Genomic DNA, 19,670 nt, shown 5'->3' on the forward strand with positions numbered 1-19,670 from the left:
TAAGAGTTTGATTTTTACGACTTTAAAATTTAACTTAAAACGAATTGCGAATACACTTTATTCTTTATTGGTTTATAGTTAGTTAGAACACTTTTTGTATATACATACATACATACATATATAGTATATTTGCGGATTTCATGGTTTTAAATTTATAGAATTGAAATTAATTTTAGTAAAACCATGAAAAATTGTGCAATTAAATTAATATTGATACCTGTGTTGATTAAAGAAATGTATCCCAAACGAGGGGTGTAAGAAAAAGTTTGAAATCAAAACCTAACTTTTATAATCAGTACTTTTTATACCATGTTAGGCCGAGAGTTTCATTGTGTATGAAATATCACACATACATGTATCATCCAACCCTCGTCATGCTGATAAATATTATATACGAACATGACAACCAATACTTGGTCTATAAAACTTCTATAGAATATTGATTAAACTCTTAAATATTTGTCAAACATGAATTGGCAATAAATGCTCGTCGTACTTGTTTGTCTGCTGCAGTGTAAAAGTGTCATCACGCATATAAATTGGAATAATCTTTAATAAATCGTATTCAGCACAAATATAAATATTATCAAATAAATGCCAATTGCGAATAACAAGAATTCAAGGTCAACAAAAAACACACAAAGGAAAATCCAACTTGAATATACATATTTATATCTTGACAAAAATTAAAACCCAAACAACTTAATTTAAATCTAGACTAAAGTATATACTAAAATATAGTCCGAAATAAATTTTATAGACTAGACTAGACTATATACGAGACTATATACAAGAGTATAGACTAGACTATAGACTATACTATAGACTAAATTATAGACTAGACTGTAGACTAAATTATAGACTAGACTATAGACTAGACTATAGACTAGACTATAGACTAGACTATAGACTAGACTATAGACTAGACTATAGACTAGACTATAGACTAGACTATAGACTAGACTATAGACTAGACTATAGACTAGACTAGACTAGACTATAGACTAGACTATAGACTAGACTATAGACTAGACTATAGACTAGACTATAGACTAGACTATAGACTAGACTATAGACTAGACTATAGACTAGACTATAGACTAGACTATAGACTAGACTATAGACTAGACTATAGACTAGACTATAGACTAGACTATAGACTAGACTATAGACTAGACTATAGACTAGACTATAGACTAGACTATAGACTAGACTATAGACTAGACTATAGACTAGACTATAGACTAGACTATAGACTAGACTATAGACTAGTCTATAGACTAGACTATAGACTAGACTATAGACTAGACTATAGACTAGTCTATAGACTAGACTATAGACTAGACTATAGACTAGACTATAGACTAGACTATAGACTAGACTATAGACTAGACTATAGACTAGACTATAGACTAGGCTATAGACTAGACTATAGACTAGACTATAGACTAGACTATAGACTAGACTATAGACTAGACTATAGACTAGAATATAGACTAGACAACAACTTAACAACTTTTATTATACTTTTTAAGAAATCATGTGGGAATATCTCTTTCAAAATATATACTAGTACACTTGGACCAAATTGGGTTCTTTAGAACCAGTTAATTACTAGTTCTAATGTTTAAAAAAGTCCCCATAATTGGTAATTTTGCTCCTTTTAATCCTCCTGCTTGGTTCCAAGTAAAAATTACTACAAAATTAGTTTTTTTTATTGTTTTATTCATAAAAATTAAATTCATATAAAAAATGTTGTAAATACATACTGGTTTCTATCCGAACCACCAACATGGGTTATATACATATATGTATATAATGTCCACAAAATTGCATTCAGGTATCGCCTTAAATACATCGCCTTAAATATGAACATTTGCGTATGATAAAATAAATAACTAATTGCAATTTTTAGATTTAACAGACGTACCTTCATAGGGTTCTGCATGCAACTGCACCTAAACAGTCATTCACTATTTATCCCCTGATTTGAATTAAAATTTTTGTAAATTTCCTTTATTTTATGCAAAATGTTTGAAAATATTAATTTCATAATTTAAATAATATAGACTATAGACTAGATTGTAGACTATACTATAGACTAGACTATTCAATGTTTATTACTAAAATTTGACTTGGATTTTATCACCATTTTTAAATACCAAACAAAACTATTTAGACTAGATAATGACTGGCCGTTGGATCTTGATACTTTTTTATTTGAACTGTTACTTTATATCTCTTTAACAACTTTTATTATACTTTTTAAGAAGTCATGTGTGAATATCTCTTTCAAAATATAAAAATAATAACAATAATCTTCATTACATTTAATTAAATGAATTAGTTTCACATTCAAATCATTACTCGAAACAAAAACCGAAAAACGAGTAAAAACATTACACTTTATAAAGGTGTAACAAACAAATTAAGTTCACCTGCAAATCTATTTATAATTACATGATCATGCGAAGGTGTTTAACACCACAAAATTTAAACTTTCTATTATTAAGAAAAATTAACAAAAAAAAAAATTGCAAAAAAAAAAAAGAAACAAAATTATAATGTGTAAACAAAAAAAATAAATAAATAAAATAATAAAACCATTAAGCATGTGAATGAATTATTATGCCAAATATAGGGGCATTATATGATGGACTACTTTTTATGAGTATTAAACAAAAGCAAAAAAACTTAAGCTACTACACAAAGAAGGTATGAATAAATAAAAAAAAAAAAAAATAATTTAAAATTTTGTACGGACAAATTAAGTTAGTTGCTTTTAGCCATATTAGGAACGAAATGTATTTGTTACCCATAAACATACTCACACACCGATTTGTATTTTGAACATAGAAAAATATAGACAAAACTTTCATTTTCATTTGTAGACACCATAATTGAGGTTATTAGAAACAAAAATATAAAACAAAAACAGTTTATTTATGAATAATTCATTTTAATAGACCGGTGTAATTATTGTTAGTATTAACGACAATAGACATAAATCTAACACTTTGAGTCTAGTCATGACATGTTTGTCAAGGTCAATTTTACTTATAAATATTTTAAAACAAAAAATATTTATAAATTAAAAGTTTTTATTTTAAAGATGTTAAACATTTTAGAAGTAATAGTCAATAAAAATTTATTTATTTATCTTTTTAATTTATTAATTTTGTGGCTTCTGTTTTTTATTTCACAAAATTAAATTTAATTGTTTTGCTGATTTTATATTTCAGTTGCATTTGTCTCAAATTAAAAACAATTAAATAAATGAAAAAAATATAAGATATTTTATATTTGAAACACATATCATTTTAAATCGTTCATTGTTTGTCATATATTTTTGGGGAATTTCACTTAAAATTTTAATAATTCTATCTAAACGACATACAGACAAATACGCGGTTTATTTTATTGAATTTGAATTATCGCGAAAGCTATAAAAAATTTAGGATAATAGTGAGCTCGGGGTGTCTGGTTGAGGCTAGGTGAAAAAATGGACCGATTTCAAACATTTTCAATAAGCTTGGTTTTGTGATTCTGAACCGATTGTTTTTCTTTGTGGGGGTTTGTAGGGAAGGATTTAGAGATTTTTGTTTTATTGTCATTTATATATTAAACTCTTAGTAATAAAATTCTTCCCATCCCTGGTGACTATGATGGGAAAAAAACTTTTAACAATTATAAAAAAACAAACGCAGACAATTATGCAAATTTCTTTAAATAACAAAATTTGAGTGAATTCATTTTATTCAATTAAATTTTACTTGAACTTGACTTTGATTTTTTTTTTCAACAAAGTTACATATTTTAAAAAATTGAATGATGGAATAATTTACATGAGAAATTTTGTATAATTTTTTTATTTTCTCTCTGAATAACTCGTAATAAATATGACATCAGTGCACAATTATAATTGAATGCTAAAGTAACTATTTGTATATTTCGTTTTCTTAAAAAAATGCAAATTAAATAAATTGTTAAATCAAATACATATTACGCAAAAACATCTAAATTAATTGCTTGTATAATTTATATAAATTGAAAAAAGAAATTAAAAAATAATTGAATGACAGTTTCTTAAAATATTCATAATTTTGTAAGTGTATAAACAACAAGGCAATTTAAAAAATACAACGATTTATTACTACAATTTTTAAGAAGCCACGACTTTGAATGGTTTAATACAAAAATTTTTATTTAGTAGTATAAATATCAATTTGATACAAATTACCGTTTATACGTTAATTGTTTATAAAATATTTGTCTCTTTTCTAACAGACTCTTTGTTTCTATAGGAATTATTTAACACAATTTAAGAATTTTTAAACATGCAACATTTTAAATATTTATTCGCAAATTAGCTAAGAACACGCATAAGAATTTTCTAGAGCGGAAATTGATTGCATCATGGTTTCACAAAAAATAAAACACAATTGTCTTCTTCTAACAATAAATACTTATTTATGTATTTTAGTTTTTATTATTTAAATAACATGATTTTCATTAGCTAAGAACTTGGTAATAATTCTTTTGATTTTATTTTCTTTTTAATTACAGATGGCTTATATGGCTCCTAGACGACGTTTGGGCTCTATAGAAGACTCAGCGCCTCCCTCGGAATCATCGGAAGGTACAAACTCCTCTGAAAATCATGATATGATTTTAAACTCCGAATGGTCCCATGGCTCACAAAATGGTGTTACTAATCACAATTCCATGTTTCTTAATTCGGAAGGTGATACCGATACAATTAGCACGGATACGGCCAGCAATACCATGTTGTCGGACTACGAAAGGGGACAAGTTGAAAGTTTTTTCGGTGGTTTGGGTACAGAAATCTTTGTTAGTTCTTCGTTGGCCAATCTCTATGAGGGTACAGGCAAAGATAACGATTGGCATTTGGTATTCACTGGTATACCCGTAGTGTTGTATGATCGTGGCAGTGCTCGCGCTAGATCCATACCTCGGGTTACCTTAGTCTTGGCTGAACGTGGTTCGTGTTTCGCTTTGTGGTCCGACCGTATTGATAACTTATCAAACTATCGTGTGGCTGGTCCCTCATTTCATACCATGTGCTTATCCAGCAATCATCAACAAATGATTGGTTTTAGTTTTGATTCCACTGAATCGGCTCGAGAGTTATGGCAGCATATGGAACGTTTGGTAAGTGATCCCGAAAATATAGCGCTTTCTATGCCCGGACGTAAAAAACAAAAGCAAAAACGCACTAAACCAGCACCTTTGCCACCCAAAGCACAAATTTCCCATCCATGTCAATTTCATCATGTCACCAGTGTGACCAAAGATGATACGGAACGATACTATAGTATGCAGGCCTTTGCCGCCATGAGTCAACGTTAAAATAGTAAAAATAAATAATAAGAAGATTGAACGATTGTAATTTTAAATCGTCAAATCTAAAGGACATTTATATTTAATAGTTTTTAAGTACAATTAAATTAATTAGTTTTAATCAAACGATTTCAACAAATACATTTACATATGTTTGTATCGATGTATGTGTTTTTTTGTATAAATTATTATCCATGTTTTTCTTTGCGTTTTTGATTCAATTGAGAGAAGAAAATATTTATCTGTGATATAAATACAAATTAATATTATTTGTTTTAAGTTGTTTTTTTTTTTTACTTCATTTTTAGTTTTGTTAAATATTGAAATTTAGCAAAAAAAAATAAAAAATATATAAAGAAAACAAACAACTAGTTAATACACAACTTTTGATTTGTTTAGTCTTAAGTTAAGTATAGAAGATTAAGTTTATCGACCCTTGAAAAAAGTTGTGCAAAAGCCATGAATTATTTTTTAAGTTGATATAATTTAGATTTTTCACAAAATGTTTTTAAAATATACTAACAATTATAATTAAGTCAGATTAACGCAATTGATAGTCGTTTTTTAAGAATATTATTATAATTATTATCTTTATTTTTATTTTTATAATCCAATAAGTCAATTTATTTACTAAGCTATAAAACATCTATTGTAACAAAATAAAAGGTCACATTATATATTAAACTATAAACTTATATAATTAAACTTCTAACTAAAATTTAATTGTTGTTAAAAAAAAAACTTTACGTGTACAGAAAGAAACAAAGAAAAAATTTATGTTGAAATTCAAAACCTTAAATTAAGTTCAAAAAATAACATTTATTATATCAATACAAATTATAAATAATAAATAATATTTCCTAAAATCAAAAATAAAAAATGTTTTATTTCTTTATAGTTAAAAGATCATCATGGTTGGATATGTCTAAAAATGGACTTAAAAAAAACATAGGAAATTATCGCGATCGTTACCAACAGGGATGAAAACTTTGGTACTTTTTCAGCATTTTTGAAAATTCCATGTTTCCCTCATGACATTTGTATCATGTTTATATAAAAGTATGTTAAAGAGGCCTTCGATTAGTCAATAGAGTAGTCTATAGTACTCTCTATAGAAAATAGACTACTTGATAGATTGGTCCATATCCTTGTTTCAGCACATAGGCTATTAAACAGGCTGGTACAAAGACAAGTCAATAGATTATCCCATAAGCGGACCATAGACTAATCAATAGACTAATCAGTATAACAATCAATAGATTAGTTTATGGACTAGTCGCTATATTATTTCATAAATTTGATAATATAATAGAACCTGGATTAGTCTCTAGACTAGTTCTTACGGTATTTCAATGCTCACGTATGTTTCCAAATAAAAATTATTAATTTCATAGTTTTACATGCATGTTTAATTACAAAAATTAGTTTTATTTATATCTCCTATGATTACTTTATGATTATGAGTACAGATATCATTATTTTATTCCATTCAAAGACATCCACATATTACTGATACTTGATTTGAACCTGCAAATAAAAAATAAAAGAATTGGTTATTTTTTATTATTATAATAAAATTAAATTTTATCAACTAAATTTGTATTATTTATTATAAAAAAATTGTTTTGCAAGATTTTTTGATAGTTCACCGACTTTTTTACACATGTTTTGAGGATTTTTTCTATTCATAACAATTTTCATTCAATAATTTTTTAAATTCTGAAAAAGACTAGTTAAAATATTAATTTCCTTATAAAGATCACTTAACCAGTAGTAAAATTTTATAGTCGTTATTTTTTCAAATTAAAAATTTTACCAAACAGCATAATTTAATGCTGCAGAATTCATTAATTTTATGGCATGATGCAAAAAAAAACCTGTTGCAAAAAAATGTCTAAGTCTACATGTAACTTCAAGATTTTTTCCACTTTTATGGAATACAACAAACAAACAAATACATACATGCATAATTTTTATGACACACAAGTTCTTGGAGATCATTGCTAAGGCATCATCAGTATTATAAAATACCGTGGAGTTGAAGATTGAAAGAAAGGGCCAAAACATAAAACATCACTGAGTTGTCGGAGTAGACAGAGTGGAGAAATAACAAAAAAACTGCAAAAGAAACATAAAACACAAAACATTAAGGGGGTTCATTCTTGTAAGAATGTTAGCATATCAGGAGATACAATAAATCTAAAGTTAACAAAATTGTTTTTATGGTCAAATTTGTTTATTTTGAAGTTCCTGTGAAACATAGTTAATTTAGAAATTTTCACGTTACAATCAGATAAAATATCCTAATAAAATATCCTATAAAATATATGGTGCTCCTATAAAATATATGGTGCTCATCCACCATATGAGAAGATGTTGCCCCCTTGACACTCACACACATGCGACCGATGGAGGCACATACAAATGAATTCTTATTTACTATGAAAGTCAACAGCAGCAAGTCAAACAGCAAAATACACAACTACTAACTGATTTAACTACAACTACACTCATATTTGCGTTTCGAATTTGTTCTTTTGAGAAGAGGGAGAAAAAGATCAGTGATCTATGAAGTTTACTTAGGAAAAGGAATAAAATAAACATACAAATAAATAAGCAAATACATGTTGCCAGTTCATGCCAATATGGCATAAGTTTCAATGTTAGCATGTTTCATAATATATAGGCAAAACGAAAAGTCTATTAGAAATCATAGTAGTTTTAAAGGCAAATAAGAAAGTTAAAGTAATTTTCTGTACATAGGTATTTGCATTTTAAACAGACAGATAGATGGAGGAAACAGATCGTATTTGAATTCAACCGATAACAAAGAAATAATCGGACTTTACGATAAAGGTATATTTTTCTCTAAAAATATAAGATATTTTAAGCCACAAACATTTATTGTGAACTTTTTTGGTAGTGAATAACTTAAAACTACTTTTTATTCTGCCTTCGTATGTACGAGCAACCATGAACAGATTTTAACTAAAACAGTATTGCCAGATGAATAAAAAACTGATTTTGTTCCAATTTAATAATTTAAATCATAAAACTTTTTTGTAAAAATTATTACTAAAGCAAAAAGATTTAATGAAGGAGAATAAATTACAACAACAAGATTTTTATCATAAAACTGTTCGAATTTTTTTCCCAAATTCATAGAATCTTGTGAAAATATCCTTTAAATTCAATTTCATTTATGTGGCATCCTCAATCTAAAACTATGTAATATCAATTGTTTGTTAAGGCCTGCAACGTTGTCCTCTTCCCTCCCTCTACAGATATTCTTTTATGCAATGAGTTTTCTTTAAGTTCTTTTCTCTTGGCTGTTGGCAGTGTTTCTGCAACAAACATAAAAATATTTTTAAGGTCTATCGCTCATGTGTTTGAAAAAGAGTTGGTTGAATGGTTGGTTGTTTCTGGTTTCCAGTTTTTTTGTCTTCTCCTTCTTAAAAAGAAACTTAACTTTGCCGTCTTTTATTTTTTTATGTTTTTAGAGGTTTCAGTCAAAAGTTCATTAAACTGAAGTGAACACTAGACGGGAGTTCTGGATCCCTGAATGTGAAAGCAAACACATGCACATTTAGCGAAAATGCAATTATATATACTTGGATGTATAATGCTGTATAGTAAGTTTGTAAATTTATCTACTTGTTAGAAAACCATTTCTTCGTAATAAATTGTTTTATTAACAGATACTAGTACAACTATATTGATTCGTTTCTAGATTGGGTCCTGTTTTCAACTTGCAAACATTCATACCTCCGGAGGAATGTAACCTTGGTTTCAATTCCGGGGAAAATTGTTGCTACCAGTACCTCCAGTCTGCCGAGACATGGGGTCGAATCAGAAAACTACATAATCTGGTACCACGAGTTCTCGTCCGGGTTATTAAAGAGGTGTCTTCGTGACGCACTTGGTGGCTTTTGTTTAAACCCAAATTCGCGGGAAGAGAATGTCGGTTAAGAGACTGAAGCACGGTAAAGTCTTTAAATCGGGATAACTTGTAACGGTGCTGTTGCCGAAACAACAGTTGCCGCGCAGACGAGTGACTGTGGAACTAAGCGGTGAAAATGAGTTGTGTTAAGGTTATGTGATGGATGTAGGGGCATGCGGATATTACCCACCAGTACCTAGAGTGAGTGTGTCGGAGGAATGAGAAGTGTACTAGGTTGAATGGTGAAGGATGAAAGGCATCTTATACAAGTGATTGTATATATATATAAATGTCAAGGTTTACTCACATACCAGAACAAGTAGGAACAAGTCCCCGGCTTATTTGATGTATTCTACCGAAAACGTCTCAAGATGCTGTTGCTGACTTAACAGAGTCCATTCCATCTGCGTGGTTGTAAACGGAAGTGATGATGGAGCAATGATCAGAAATTAGATAGCTCAAAAACTTGAGTAAAGTGCTTGTAAATGGATCAACGAAACCATGTACAAAAATTGCCACCGGTGGTGGTGAGTCATCTAATCAGCTCACCCTGAAATAAGGCTAACACTGCAGGTGTTCATGCACTAAAGCACTTCGACTTCTTGCTAACATTCATACACCAAAATGTGTGGAACGTATTTTGAACATTAAGGATATCTGATGGACCGACCCAACAAAAATTTTGGTTACCTAATTTGGGTTCGCAAGAAACAACTTTGAATTATTTTTGTTGAAAACAAAAAAAATTTCTAATCGTCCCACTGTATTTTTTTTTTTGGCATAAACTCACATCTATAGCACATATAATTCAACACAATGTTGACGATAATTGCTTTAATTTTTTTCGGTTTTCATACATTTCCTTTTTGTTTATGAATGTTAATGAAATAAACGTTTTTTTTTCTTAGAATTTTATTTCTTAAGCATCACATTTCCCTCAATTTTTCACTTAACAATCTTCTCATTTGGATATTAAATATAACAAACAAAAAAATCTTCTAGAAGTCTATAGTCTACATTCTAACTTGTAAAAGTTTCTTTTTAATATGCTTAATTTGTTTTTAATTAAAAACTAGTAGTCCAGTCATTTAAGCTAATTATTTTGTACATTAGACCTGCTATTAAAAAATATTTACGTTTTTATGATTCAACAAATGCAATATTAAAGCCCAGTTACATGAGTAAAATATTAACATTTTGGAAGACCAATTGAGGTAACATCTAAGGATAAGCGGTTGTGAAAAATCGTCGTTTAAGGGCCACATCGACAAACGATGACCCATTCGCATATGTATATAATATATACTTATATATGTATATCAATATAATAAAACGTGTAAACTTGAACTGAAACCTATTTGGCGTTTCCAGAGTAAAATTCAGAATTTCTGAAAAAAATACTGAAATTTCTCATATAATGCATCTGACTTCTTACGTGTGAAGTGTTAGCACGCACAAACATGTGTTTATATATTGTACATTGCAAAATTTTCAAATGTAAATAATACAGAAGTTAATGTCAATCTTATCAATCATTTATTCCATGTGAGCACAACACACATTTTCAATTCAATTTCATTTAAATAGAATTTGAATGGTACGAATAAATTGTTTATCATTTACTTGATTTGATTTGAATTTCTTGTTGCTGCCACTGCTGGCACACAAACCAAAGATGAAGACAGGCTACCAAACTTGTAGTTCGTATGTACATATTAGGAAATGCACTTGGTTTTTCTTCTTTTGATTATATAACCTAACCAACAGAAGAGAGTCTGGGTAGTAGGGCAAACATGTATTCATGCATCCAACCATCCATCTATTGTGTATATTTTGATTTGTTTTGCAGATGAAGTAATTGTAACCACAATGTAACATGTGGTTTTACCCACATTTGTTTGAGAACCTCTAAAGTTAAAGAAGGAAGAATTCAATGTTTTGGAAAGCATTTTTATCGTTACATTTCGTTTAGTTTTCTTTTCATTTTCTTTTATTTAGATTTTGTTTACTTTTGATGTGCATCTCATTATATGTTAGTTGCTTCTTGCAACATCAAGATGTAGAAGACGCATTTCAATGTAGAAACATACTTTATGCTGCTTTGAGAGTATAAGTTTTTATAGAGATAGATACATATGTGTGTTCATTAGAGTGGTTTAAGATTTTATGGAAAAAATTTGAGTTGTTTATACCTTTAACAGTTGGTATTTTAGGTCCTTATAAGAGAAACTACTTATATAAGAGAAACTACTTTGATTTTTATATAGATTTGATCATAGAAATTTAACAGATTTACAGATTCTGAATTAAAAAATTAAAATTTATTACAAATTTTTATTTTTATTACAAATTATTTAGTATTTTAAAAGTCGTAAGGACAAGACCACACCACTGTCAGAGCTCCAGTCAGTAGCATCTTACTGCTAAGCACATCGGCCCATTTTCAATAATGTTGTTGAATAGGCGCATATAGTAGAATTGCTGGACCTTTAATCTAATCTTTATTTTGATAATATATACATATATTTTAAAATTAAAACATATATTTTTATACAATTTATTTGAAGCAGTCTAATTGCTCATAGAAAAGGGTTTATAATAAAAATAAATTAAATATTCAATGCAAGTCTGTTGCATGGGAATGATATTTTTGCAAATTTGACCGCAAGTGTAACATAACAAGAAGTTTCTTTGATGCAAAGAATCACATAAAAAGTATTGCAAAACTGTTTTTTATATATTTTGATTTACAATTATTTTTTAACGAACTAAATTAGAATGAGACTATAATTCCTTTGACGGATCGTTAGTTGCGCATTCGAAGGCATTTTAATTTTATGAATTCTCACATGTCCTGAAACCTATATCAATTCAACAGAGTATTATCTTTAAGGTAAGAAATTTAGGAGTCTCGAGGTTTATTTCTGGGATGTTTCTCACATCCATATTTCAGCGTGTAGAATGTCCAATATGATGAAGATCAAACTATTTTGAGGCAGTGGCTTTAACAGATTTTCAACCACCAGTATAGACTGAGGTCGTATTGTCTCGAAAAACAGTGTTTGCAATCCTTTCTTCTAGCATACTTTAGATGGCATATGGGCATCCGGGCCTATGAGAACATTTAATTTAAATAACTCTCTATACCAAAATACCCTATTTTATTGTTACATTCAACAATTCTTTCTCGCATACATAATAGATAGAATTCGAATTACATGTTTCTGACATGTTGCACTTTAAAATACAAAAGTAATGACTCACCATAAATAAAGTATTTTACGCATGTGCAACATTTCTGTTTGAATAACTATGTAACGCTTGAAAAATAAAACAGAAATACAATTATCTGTCATCGTTATTTTCTTTGTTTTATTAATAAAATTATTAATAAAAAAAAATAACAAAATAAATAGAGTTTTATGACACGAGCATCTAAATACCAATTTAGCCTAGTTATTTGCGTGTATTTGTGTGAGTTCAACATAACTTGAAAGATTTAATTAACTACTGCTGCTACCAATTTATGTTGAACCGCAGGCAGGTACTGGTTCCACATGCCAGATATATTTAATTGCTGCTGCATAAAAATGTTGTACTTTTTAAAAACATTTTAAATTTCAGACATACATTGTCTACATTATATAAAAACAATTAAAATAAAACTTTTTTTAAATGTCTACTAACTAGTAGAAGAGCATATTTACTAAAACAACTTACTACTCGTACTAAGTAATTGCTGACCATGAGGGGTTTTTCTGTGGTTTGTAAAACCGACCAAAAAACATAAAACAATTTTAAATATTTGTATATATAAACAAACAAATAAACAAATTTGTATGCAAGAAACATAGTGATGTAAAAAATTAATGTTTGTTTGAGTCCATGTATGGACGAGTTTATATTACTGCACAAATTAAAAGTGTTATAAGTAGAGTTAAATGCATATGTATTTCAACAGTAATAGGATTCAATGAATTTTATAAAATTACAAACATTTCTATAAAGAATAATTCATTTAATTATTTTGTGCCATGAATAGCGTTACTATTTGTAATGTATTGTCTATTTGCCAAGTTTGATGCGTGGGATATACTTGTCATATACACATGTTGTTACAATATGTTCTTCATAAAATGCATACATTAATTTGATGAACATTAGTCTCTCAAATAGACAAAAGTGCTAAATGCAGTTTAGCTGAATTGGGAGTATCCTTCGTAAACATAGCTGATATAATTTCAATTAACTGTAGGGGAATAGTAAAATATTCTCAATCTATGCATAATTGCATTTGTTTAATTAATTTGTAAATCTGAAAAGTAGTTAGAAAATATTAATAAAAAATAATTTTTATCAATGTCATCAAATTTTAATAAAAACCAATTGTTGCACTCTTTATTAAAACATACTTACATATGTATATGAATAATGTATTTTATTATGCATGTACTTATGTACATACATCCATATCGATATGTATATATGTATTTATAACTTGTCAATGCAAACATTATAAGGGAATATACAAATGTTAATTTATATATACAAACGAAGAAAAAACTCAACTTGAGTTGCATATTAAATTAAGCGCATTTTTAAAATATCATTAATAAAACTATAATTATTTTAAAAATTAAAAGAAAGACAAATAATAATCTTAACAACAACCAAGTAGGTAAAAAATCTATATTCGCACGAAGGTGAAAAGTATAAAAATAAAATTTGGTACCTTTGACCATCAATATCTCTCTATGCGTACATGGTGACTTTTAGCCCCTTAATTGAGACCCTAAACCGAATCCCTTTACCAATTTTCACTTAGCTATGTATGTATATACAATTTTTCAGTTTGTCAATTTTTTTGCTACTTTTTAATATGAACGATTTTGAATATTTATTAATGATTACAATGGAAAAAGATCGAACAGAAATGGCTAAAACGGCTAGTTATATATTTTTTGGATTTTTTCAATGTTTCTACTTGAATGAAATGTGGACTAAGCGAGCGTTTATAAAAATCATGGGTTTAATTATAAAATCTGTATCTGTTTCAAATATATTTTTCTACTTCCTGTTTTTTTTAATCAAAGTATGTATGTTTTATCCAATTCCTAAAAAATAACATGTTGTTTTTTAAATTACAATACTGTATATACATATGGGCATTTTCATGTCAAGTGGCCCAACTCAAAAAATCGATTTTGATGAAATTTGCACCAAGGTTAGTACTATTGGTTAGTAGGCCAGAAACTAATTTTCAACTGTAACGGCCAAGAACTACCGAAATTAAAGTTGGATATTTTGGTCATACAGGGTTTTATTCAAATGAGTGTAACTTTTAACATATTGGTCCTAGCAAAAATTGTCCAAAGAGTTCAGATAGATATTTCTTCGTTGTTTCCAAGTTTTTTTTTTTCAATAGTACTAGCATTGGTGCAAATTTCATCAAAATCGAACGACATTGATTTTAAAAATTGGGTCACTTGACACGAAATTGCCCATATATAATTAAGAGCACTTTATAATTAACAAGAATTTATATACAAAATATTAATAGTATATTTCATTGTCATTAAATGAATTCATTAAACTATTTAAAATTCATTCACACAGATAAATATATTGATCAACTGTAACCCTGTAATTCTTATAACTACTTAAGGACCGACGATTTTGCCATTTTAATATCACAAGTACTGTAATGAAATCCTTCTTTAATAAAAATAAAAGATTAATTTTATAGGTTTTTGATTGCTTTTTTAATCGATTTTTAAATATGGGAAATAGTTTGTTATTTTTAAGCTGCAGGGAATAGCATACAAACGCGTATTATTAAATACAGCTTTAATATATTTATAAACGAAATTTTAAGGATTGCATTATATATATATAAAGAAAATAGTAAAAAATTCACGCTATTATTTTGTAAATCAAGAAAAAAAAAAACTAATTGTGATTTTATTTAAAATCAATCATACGCATTGTCGTACAAGTTATCAAGTAGAGAAAAGAAAAAGATGAAATTAAAATCAGTTAAATAACTGAGTTATAGGTTAAAATTTAAATCTTAAATACATATTAAATAAAAGTCTAACATTCTTGAATGTTAATCACTAACCCTTTAAAATATCATGCAATAATATAGGTACATATGTCCCATTGACAGGCCAAATATTAGGATAATAATCTGTGTTTAAAACTGGTTAATACAAATAATATTAAAGTTAGAAATTATTAAATAATAACCAAATTTAACAAATATACAATATACAATTTAGTATTCCATACTTAACCCATAATATTTATCGCCATCTGTGTTTATCCCTTATTCCCCTGGAAGTTACTACACTGATATTTTATGTGCGTTCTTAATTAAAATTAAACCTTTTGATTAATTGCCCGACTTCAATAATAAAGTGTTGACAATTAAAAGACTACAACAAAAGCAAAGAATTCTTACAATTACACTCACATACTGATGTACAAATATACTGACATTGTATCTAGATACAATATACGGGTTAATGATGATAATGCGTTCACATTTATATACGCGTATTTAAATGATGTTAAATGTACATACATATGTATGTACGAGTATGTATCTCATTTATTATATCACATGAGTATTTATGCACTTTTTTCTGTTATAGTTCCAACATTAATTGAACGGATGTGCCCTTTGGTTGAATTGTGTGATGATTATTTCTCTTTTTTTAACAAACTTATTAATTATTTTATATTATAGGACAATAATAAAAGCAACATTGTTCATTGAGTGTAAAATTATAAATTGGTTAAAAAATAAAAAAGAGATATTTTTTTAATTTATTAATTCCTCTTATACATATAGTTGTTTTAATCATTTAAGGTCTTGAAATATTTATACATCAGACATGTTTATGATTTTATATGGAGTATGCAACTATTTATGTAAGTTAATGAATGCATTTCTACATAAATTCACACATACTTGAGTACCATTTTAAATTGTAAGTATTAATGTTGCTTTTTATATTGTAATTATCTTATTTTATTATTGAATTTATTTAGATTTAAAATCATTTGATCAACAAATGATGCAAAAAAAGAAACTGCATAAATACTTGATTCATATAACATATACAGGGTGTGGCCAATAATAAATATACATATTTATTTAAGCTTTCATCAAGATATCTTTATAGATATAAGTTTAAAGATTGTGCTATTACAAACTAAGACAAATCAATTACTAAATGGTCCAGATAAGACTAAAATAAGAACAATCAAACAATTAGGGTAACATGTTTACTAGAGTTACCCCATTTTTGAAAAATTATTACATTTACACCTAATCAAAAGGAAGCTACAAATAGGAAGAATAAAATTATTAGAAATATCTTAAATTTTATGGGTGGTCTTAATAACTATTTTTTTATATTTTTATTTCATTGCTCGCTTTTTTTGCCATCGAAAGTTTCTTTTATAAACGTCCCTGCTGACATTTGATAAATGTTTACAAAATATAATAAATATTACGACAGGTGTAACATTACAACTACATGAAGTTTGTGGCAACATCTTCAATCCACAGTTTGTGCAACACTGTTGAAATCGTTTTGCTAAAAGTTGTCTTAACCAATTTCGACTCAAAGAACAACAAATTGCAAATGACAGACAGGACAGGATGGTCATAAATGCCTTTTAAAACTTAAACATGAGTTTAGTCTTAAATTTATACTAGAAGAACTTAGAACACACTTGTCAGCCAAACAAAACAACAGACCGGATAAAATACAAAAATAGTCAGAAGAACAACAACGATACAGACACATCAAAAGACAAAAGCAAAAACAACAACAATATAAGTAGAAGGAACTTAAATAGCAGACAACAACAATCATAAATAAGAACTTTTAACCAGAACTTAGAGCATAAGAAAGTGAAGATGAAGATGAAATTTATATGGTTCATTATTATGGTATTCCAAGTAAGTAAGTGATACATAGAAATTCACTCCATATATTACAATATGGATTTATAGGTTTCCGTAACAGTGGTTGCAGCAACAGCTACAGCATCTACAATCACACCAATAACAACAACATCCATACACGATAAACACTTTAAGGAATTTATTGAACAAATTGAAAATTTAGTTTTAAACACCACAAAACAAGCACTCCAAGTTACCACACATGTCTATCGAAATCTTACCAAATCCATGTCACCGCTGCTACAACAAGCCATCGCACCCATTACAACTGAATATTTACGCATGGTAGAACAAACCTTGACATGCCCCAGCAACTATTCCGAACAGAGGAAACTTTTACGTTACTTCCGTTATAACAATTTACAGATTGAACGTTTGCGCCTGCAATTACAACCACAACATCCGAAATTTGAATTTCATTTAATATCGAATGATTTCTATTATGCTGGCAAAAATTTAACCGAATTTGATAATTTATATTTGGAGTTTATGCAGCAGTTTCAACGTCTATCACAAACATTGTGGGACACCATGTCAGAGGAAGTGGTGGAGCAGCAACAAGATTTATTAGAGATTTTAGATGAAATTGCCAAAGAAAAGGAATTAAGCGAAAAGGATAAATTGTATGATGAATTTATTGAGATGTTTTTGTTTAAAACTGAAATGGACACAATTGAAAATCGTGAATTGGAGTGAGAGTGTTATTTTAGATTTATTCTATTTATAATATAAATGTAGTTTTGGTTGTGGCATGAGACAAGAAGACTGTAAATCTAAAGAAGAAAGTTTAAAGATTTTACTTAAATACATTTAAGATACATTTCTTTCATATGAATCGAAAATTATGAATCGAAAATTATGAAATAATACATTTAAATAACATTAAGCTGTAAAATTGGAAATAAAAGTGCCAAAATATTACTCAAAGTACAGTTGTTTTGTGATTTGTGTTGACAATTTTAAAACTGTTAAACATTTTGTACTTTGTTGCTTTTGTTTTAGCGATTGTAAGTTCAATGATTGTTAGTAAAACAATATTTAGTTTTTAAAAGGGACCGCAAAAAGCTTATGACCTATTTGGAAATACACGTGTACATAGAACAAGATTTCAAGCACGAACTTTCAATCAAAATATTTTTTACAATAATTGCAATCTTTTAATTGTTGAGAGAAGGATTATAAATAATTTTGTTTACTTAATTTAACCCAATTTAAGTATCCTTGCTTGTGTATTTATACTAGGGTGATCGATTATTCTACATTTTCCAAAAACCGGTTTTCGAATAGTTCGAATAGTTGACATTTAAAAAAAACCGGTTGATATTTTTCAAATTCAGAAAAAACCGGTTAACCGGTTTTTCATTATAAATAAAAAAAATATTTTAATTTGAAAAACTTAATGTTTATGTTTAAATTTGATTAATAAAACATGGCCAGAAATGATTTTTAACAGTTTAAAAGATTATAACTATAGATCTAGTCGTCTGATTTACATTATTTCATTAATATAAAAAAATTAGGAAAAAAGTGGGACACTTCTGTTAAACATAAGGTACTATGTAATCCTAGCTTATTTCAAAAGCCCTGTTTAGGACAACACTTCCATAAAATTTCACCCGTAAATTAATTATTGTAAATTGAATATAATCTTAAGATTGATAAAATTTTATCAAACAGTTATCAATTTTACAAATAAATTTTTTTAATTAATTAGGAAAATCAAAAAAGTTTAACCAAAGGAGCTTTAGAAAAATATACGCTAGTTCCTCGACTCAAATAATTTTAAAATTTAGCTGTATTATTATTTACTTAAAAATTTCATTTAAATGATCTTTGAATACAAAGCAAATAAAAGTATCCGAACCAGGTTTTTAAAAAGTGAAAAAACCGGGTTATTCGATATTCGAAAAATCAACATTAAGAAAAAACCGACACTGGTAAAGCAGAAAAAACCGGTTTTAAAACCGGTTGAAAAATCGAGTCGATCACCCTAATTTATACCCTATGCTCTTCTCTGTATCCAAAAAGAGTGCGCGCAAACTCTACAGGTCGCAATTTTCAAGATAATTTGTTAAAATTTGGCACATACGCCAAGGAAGCCTTTTGAAAATTGTTAAAATTGGTCCATTATTTCACCTAGCCCCATACAACTGAACCCCCCGAAAAGAGCTCATAACTGTGTTAAATAAAGTAGTATTTCTCTACAAAGCGGTACAACAAAGTTTTATATAAGCCTTAATTACCCTAGAAAATGAGTAGAATTTCCACAATCCACATATAAACAGCAATATCGCGACGAAATTCAGCACAAATAAATATAATGTAGAGTGCTTGTCAGTTTGGGGGTTGTGTGTTCGATTCCCAATAGAGACTCTGGTCTGCTAAACT

General features: G+C 28.2%; 2 protein-coding genes across 2 annotated transcripts in view; both read left to right on the top strand.

Annotated features, from left to right (window-relative positions):
• Positions 1 to 6,228, top strand: part of LOC119599997 — a 40,610-nt gene extending 34,382 nt beyond the window's left edge. The window contains exon 3 of the mRNA XM_037949990.1: positions 4,567 to 6,228. Within this exon, the coding sequence (XP_037805918.1) occupies positions 4,567 to 5,370 (804 nt within the window). The 3' untranslated portion in view covers positions 5,371 to 6,228. The remainder of the gene's footprint in view (positions 1 to 4,566) is intronic.
• A 10,809-nt stretch (positions 6,229 to 17,037) lies between these two features.
• On the top strand, positions 17,038 to 18,032 carry LOC119600021. The gene is made up of 2 exons (XM_037950018.1): positions 17,038 to 17,276; positions 17,331 to 18,032. Exons 1-2 carry the CDS (start codon positions 17,235 to 17,237, stop codon positions 17,976 to 17,978), a joined length of 690 nt encoding a protein of 229 aa, XP_037805946.1. The 5' UTR covers positions 17,038 to 17,234; the 3' UTR covers positions 17,979 to 18,032.
• Positions 18,033 to 19,670: the final 1,638 nt, after the last annotated feature.

The sequence above is a fragment of the Lucilia sericata genome, unplaced genomic scaffold, assembly GCF_015586225.1.
Source record: "Lucilia sericata isolate MDLA Ls3-8-SP2 unplaced genomic scaffold, ASM1558622v1 Contig000100F_arrow, whole genome shotgun sequence".
NCBI lineage: Eukaryota > Metazoa > Arthropoda > Insecta > Diptera > Calliphoridae > Lucilia > Lucilia sericata.

Bases quoted from the DNA above. Each gene is read 5' to 3' on its own strand.
- LOC119600021 (XM_037950018.1), top strand. From the start codon at position 17,235: ATGAAGATGAAATTTATATGGTTCATTATTATGGTATTCCAA. The intron at 17,277-17,330 runs GTAAGTAAGTGA...ATGGATTTATAG, and splicing joins TCATTATTATGGTATTCCAA to GTTTCCGTAACAGTGGTTGC.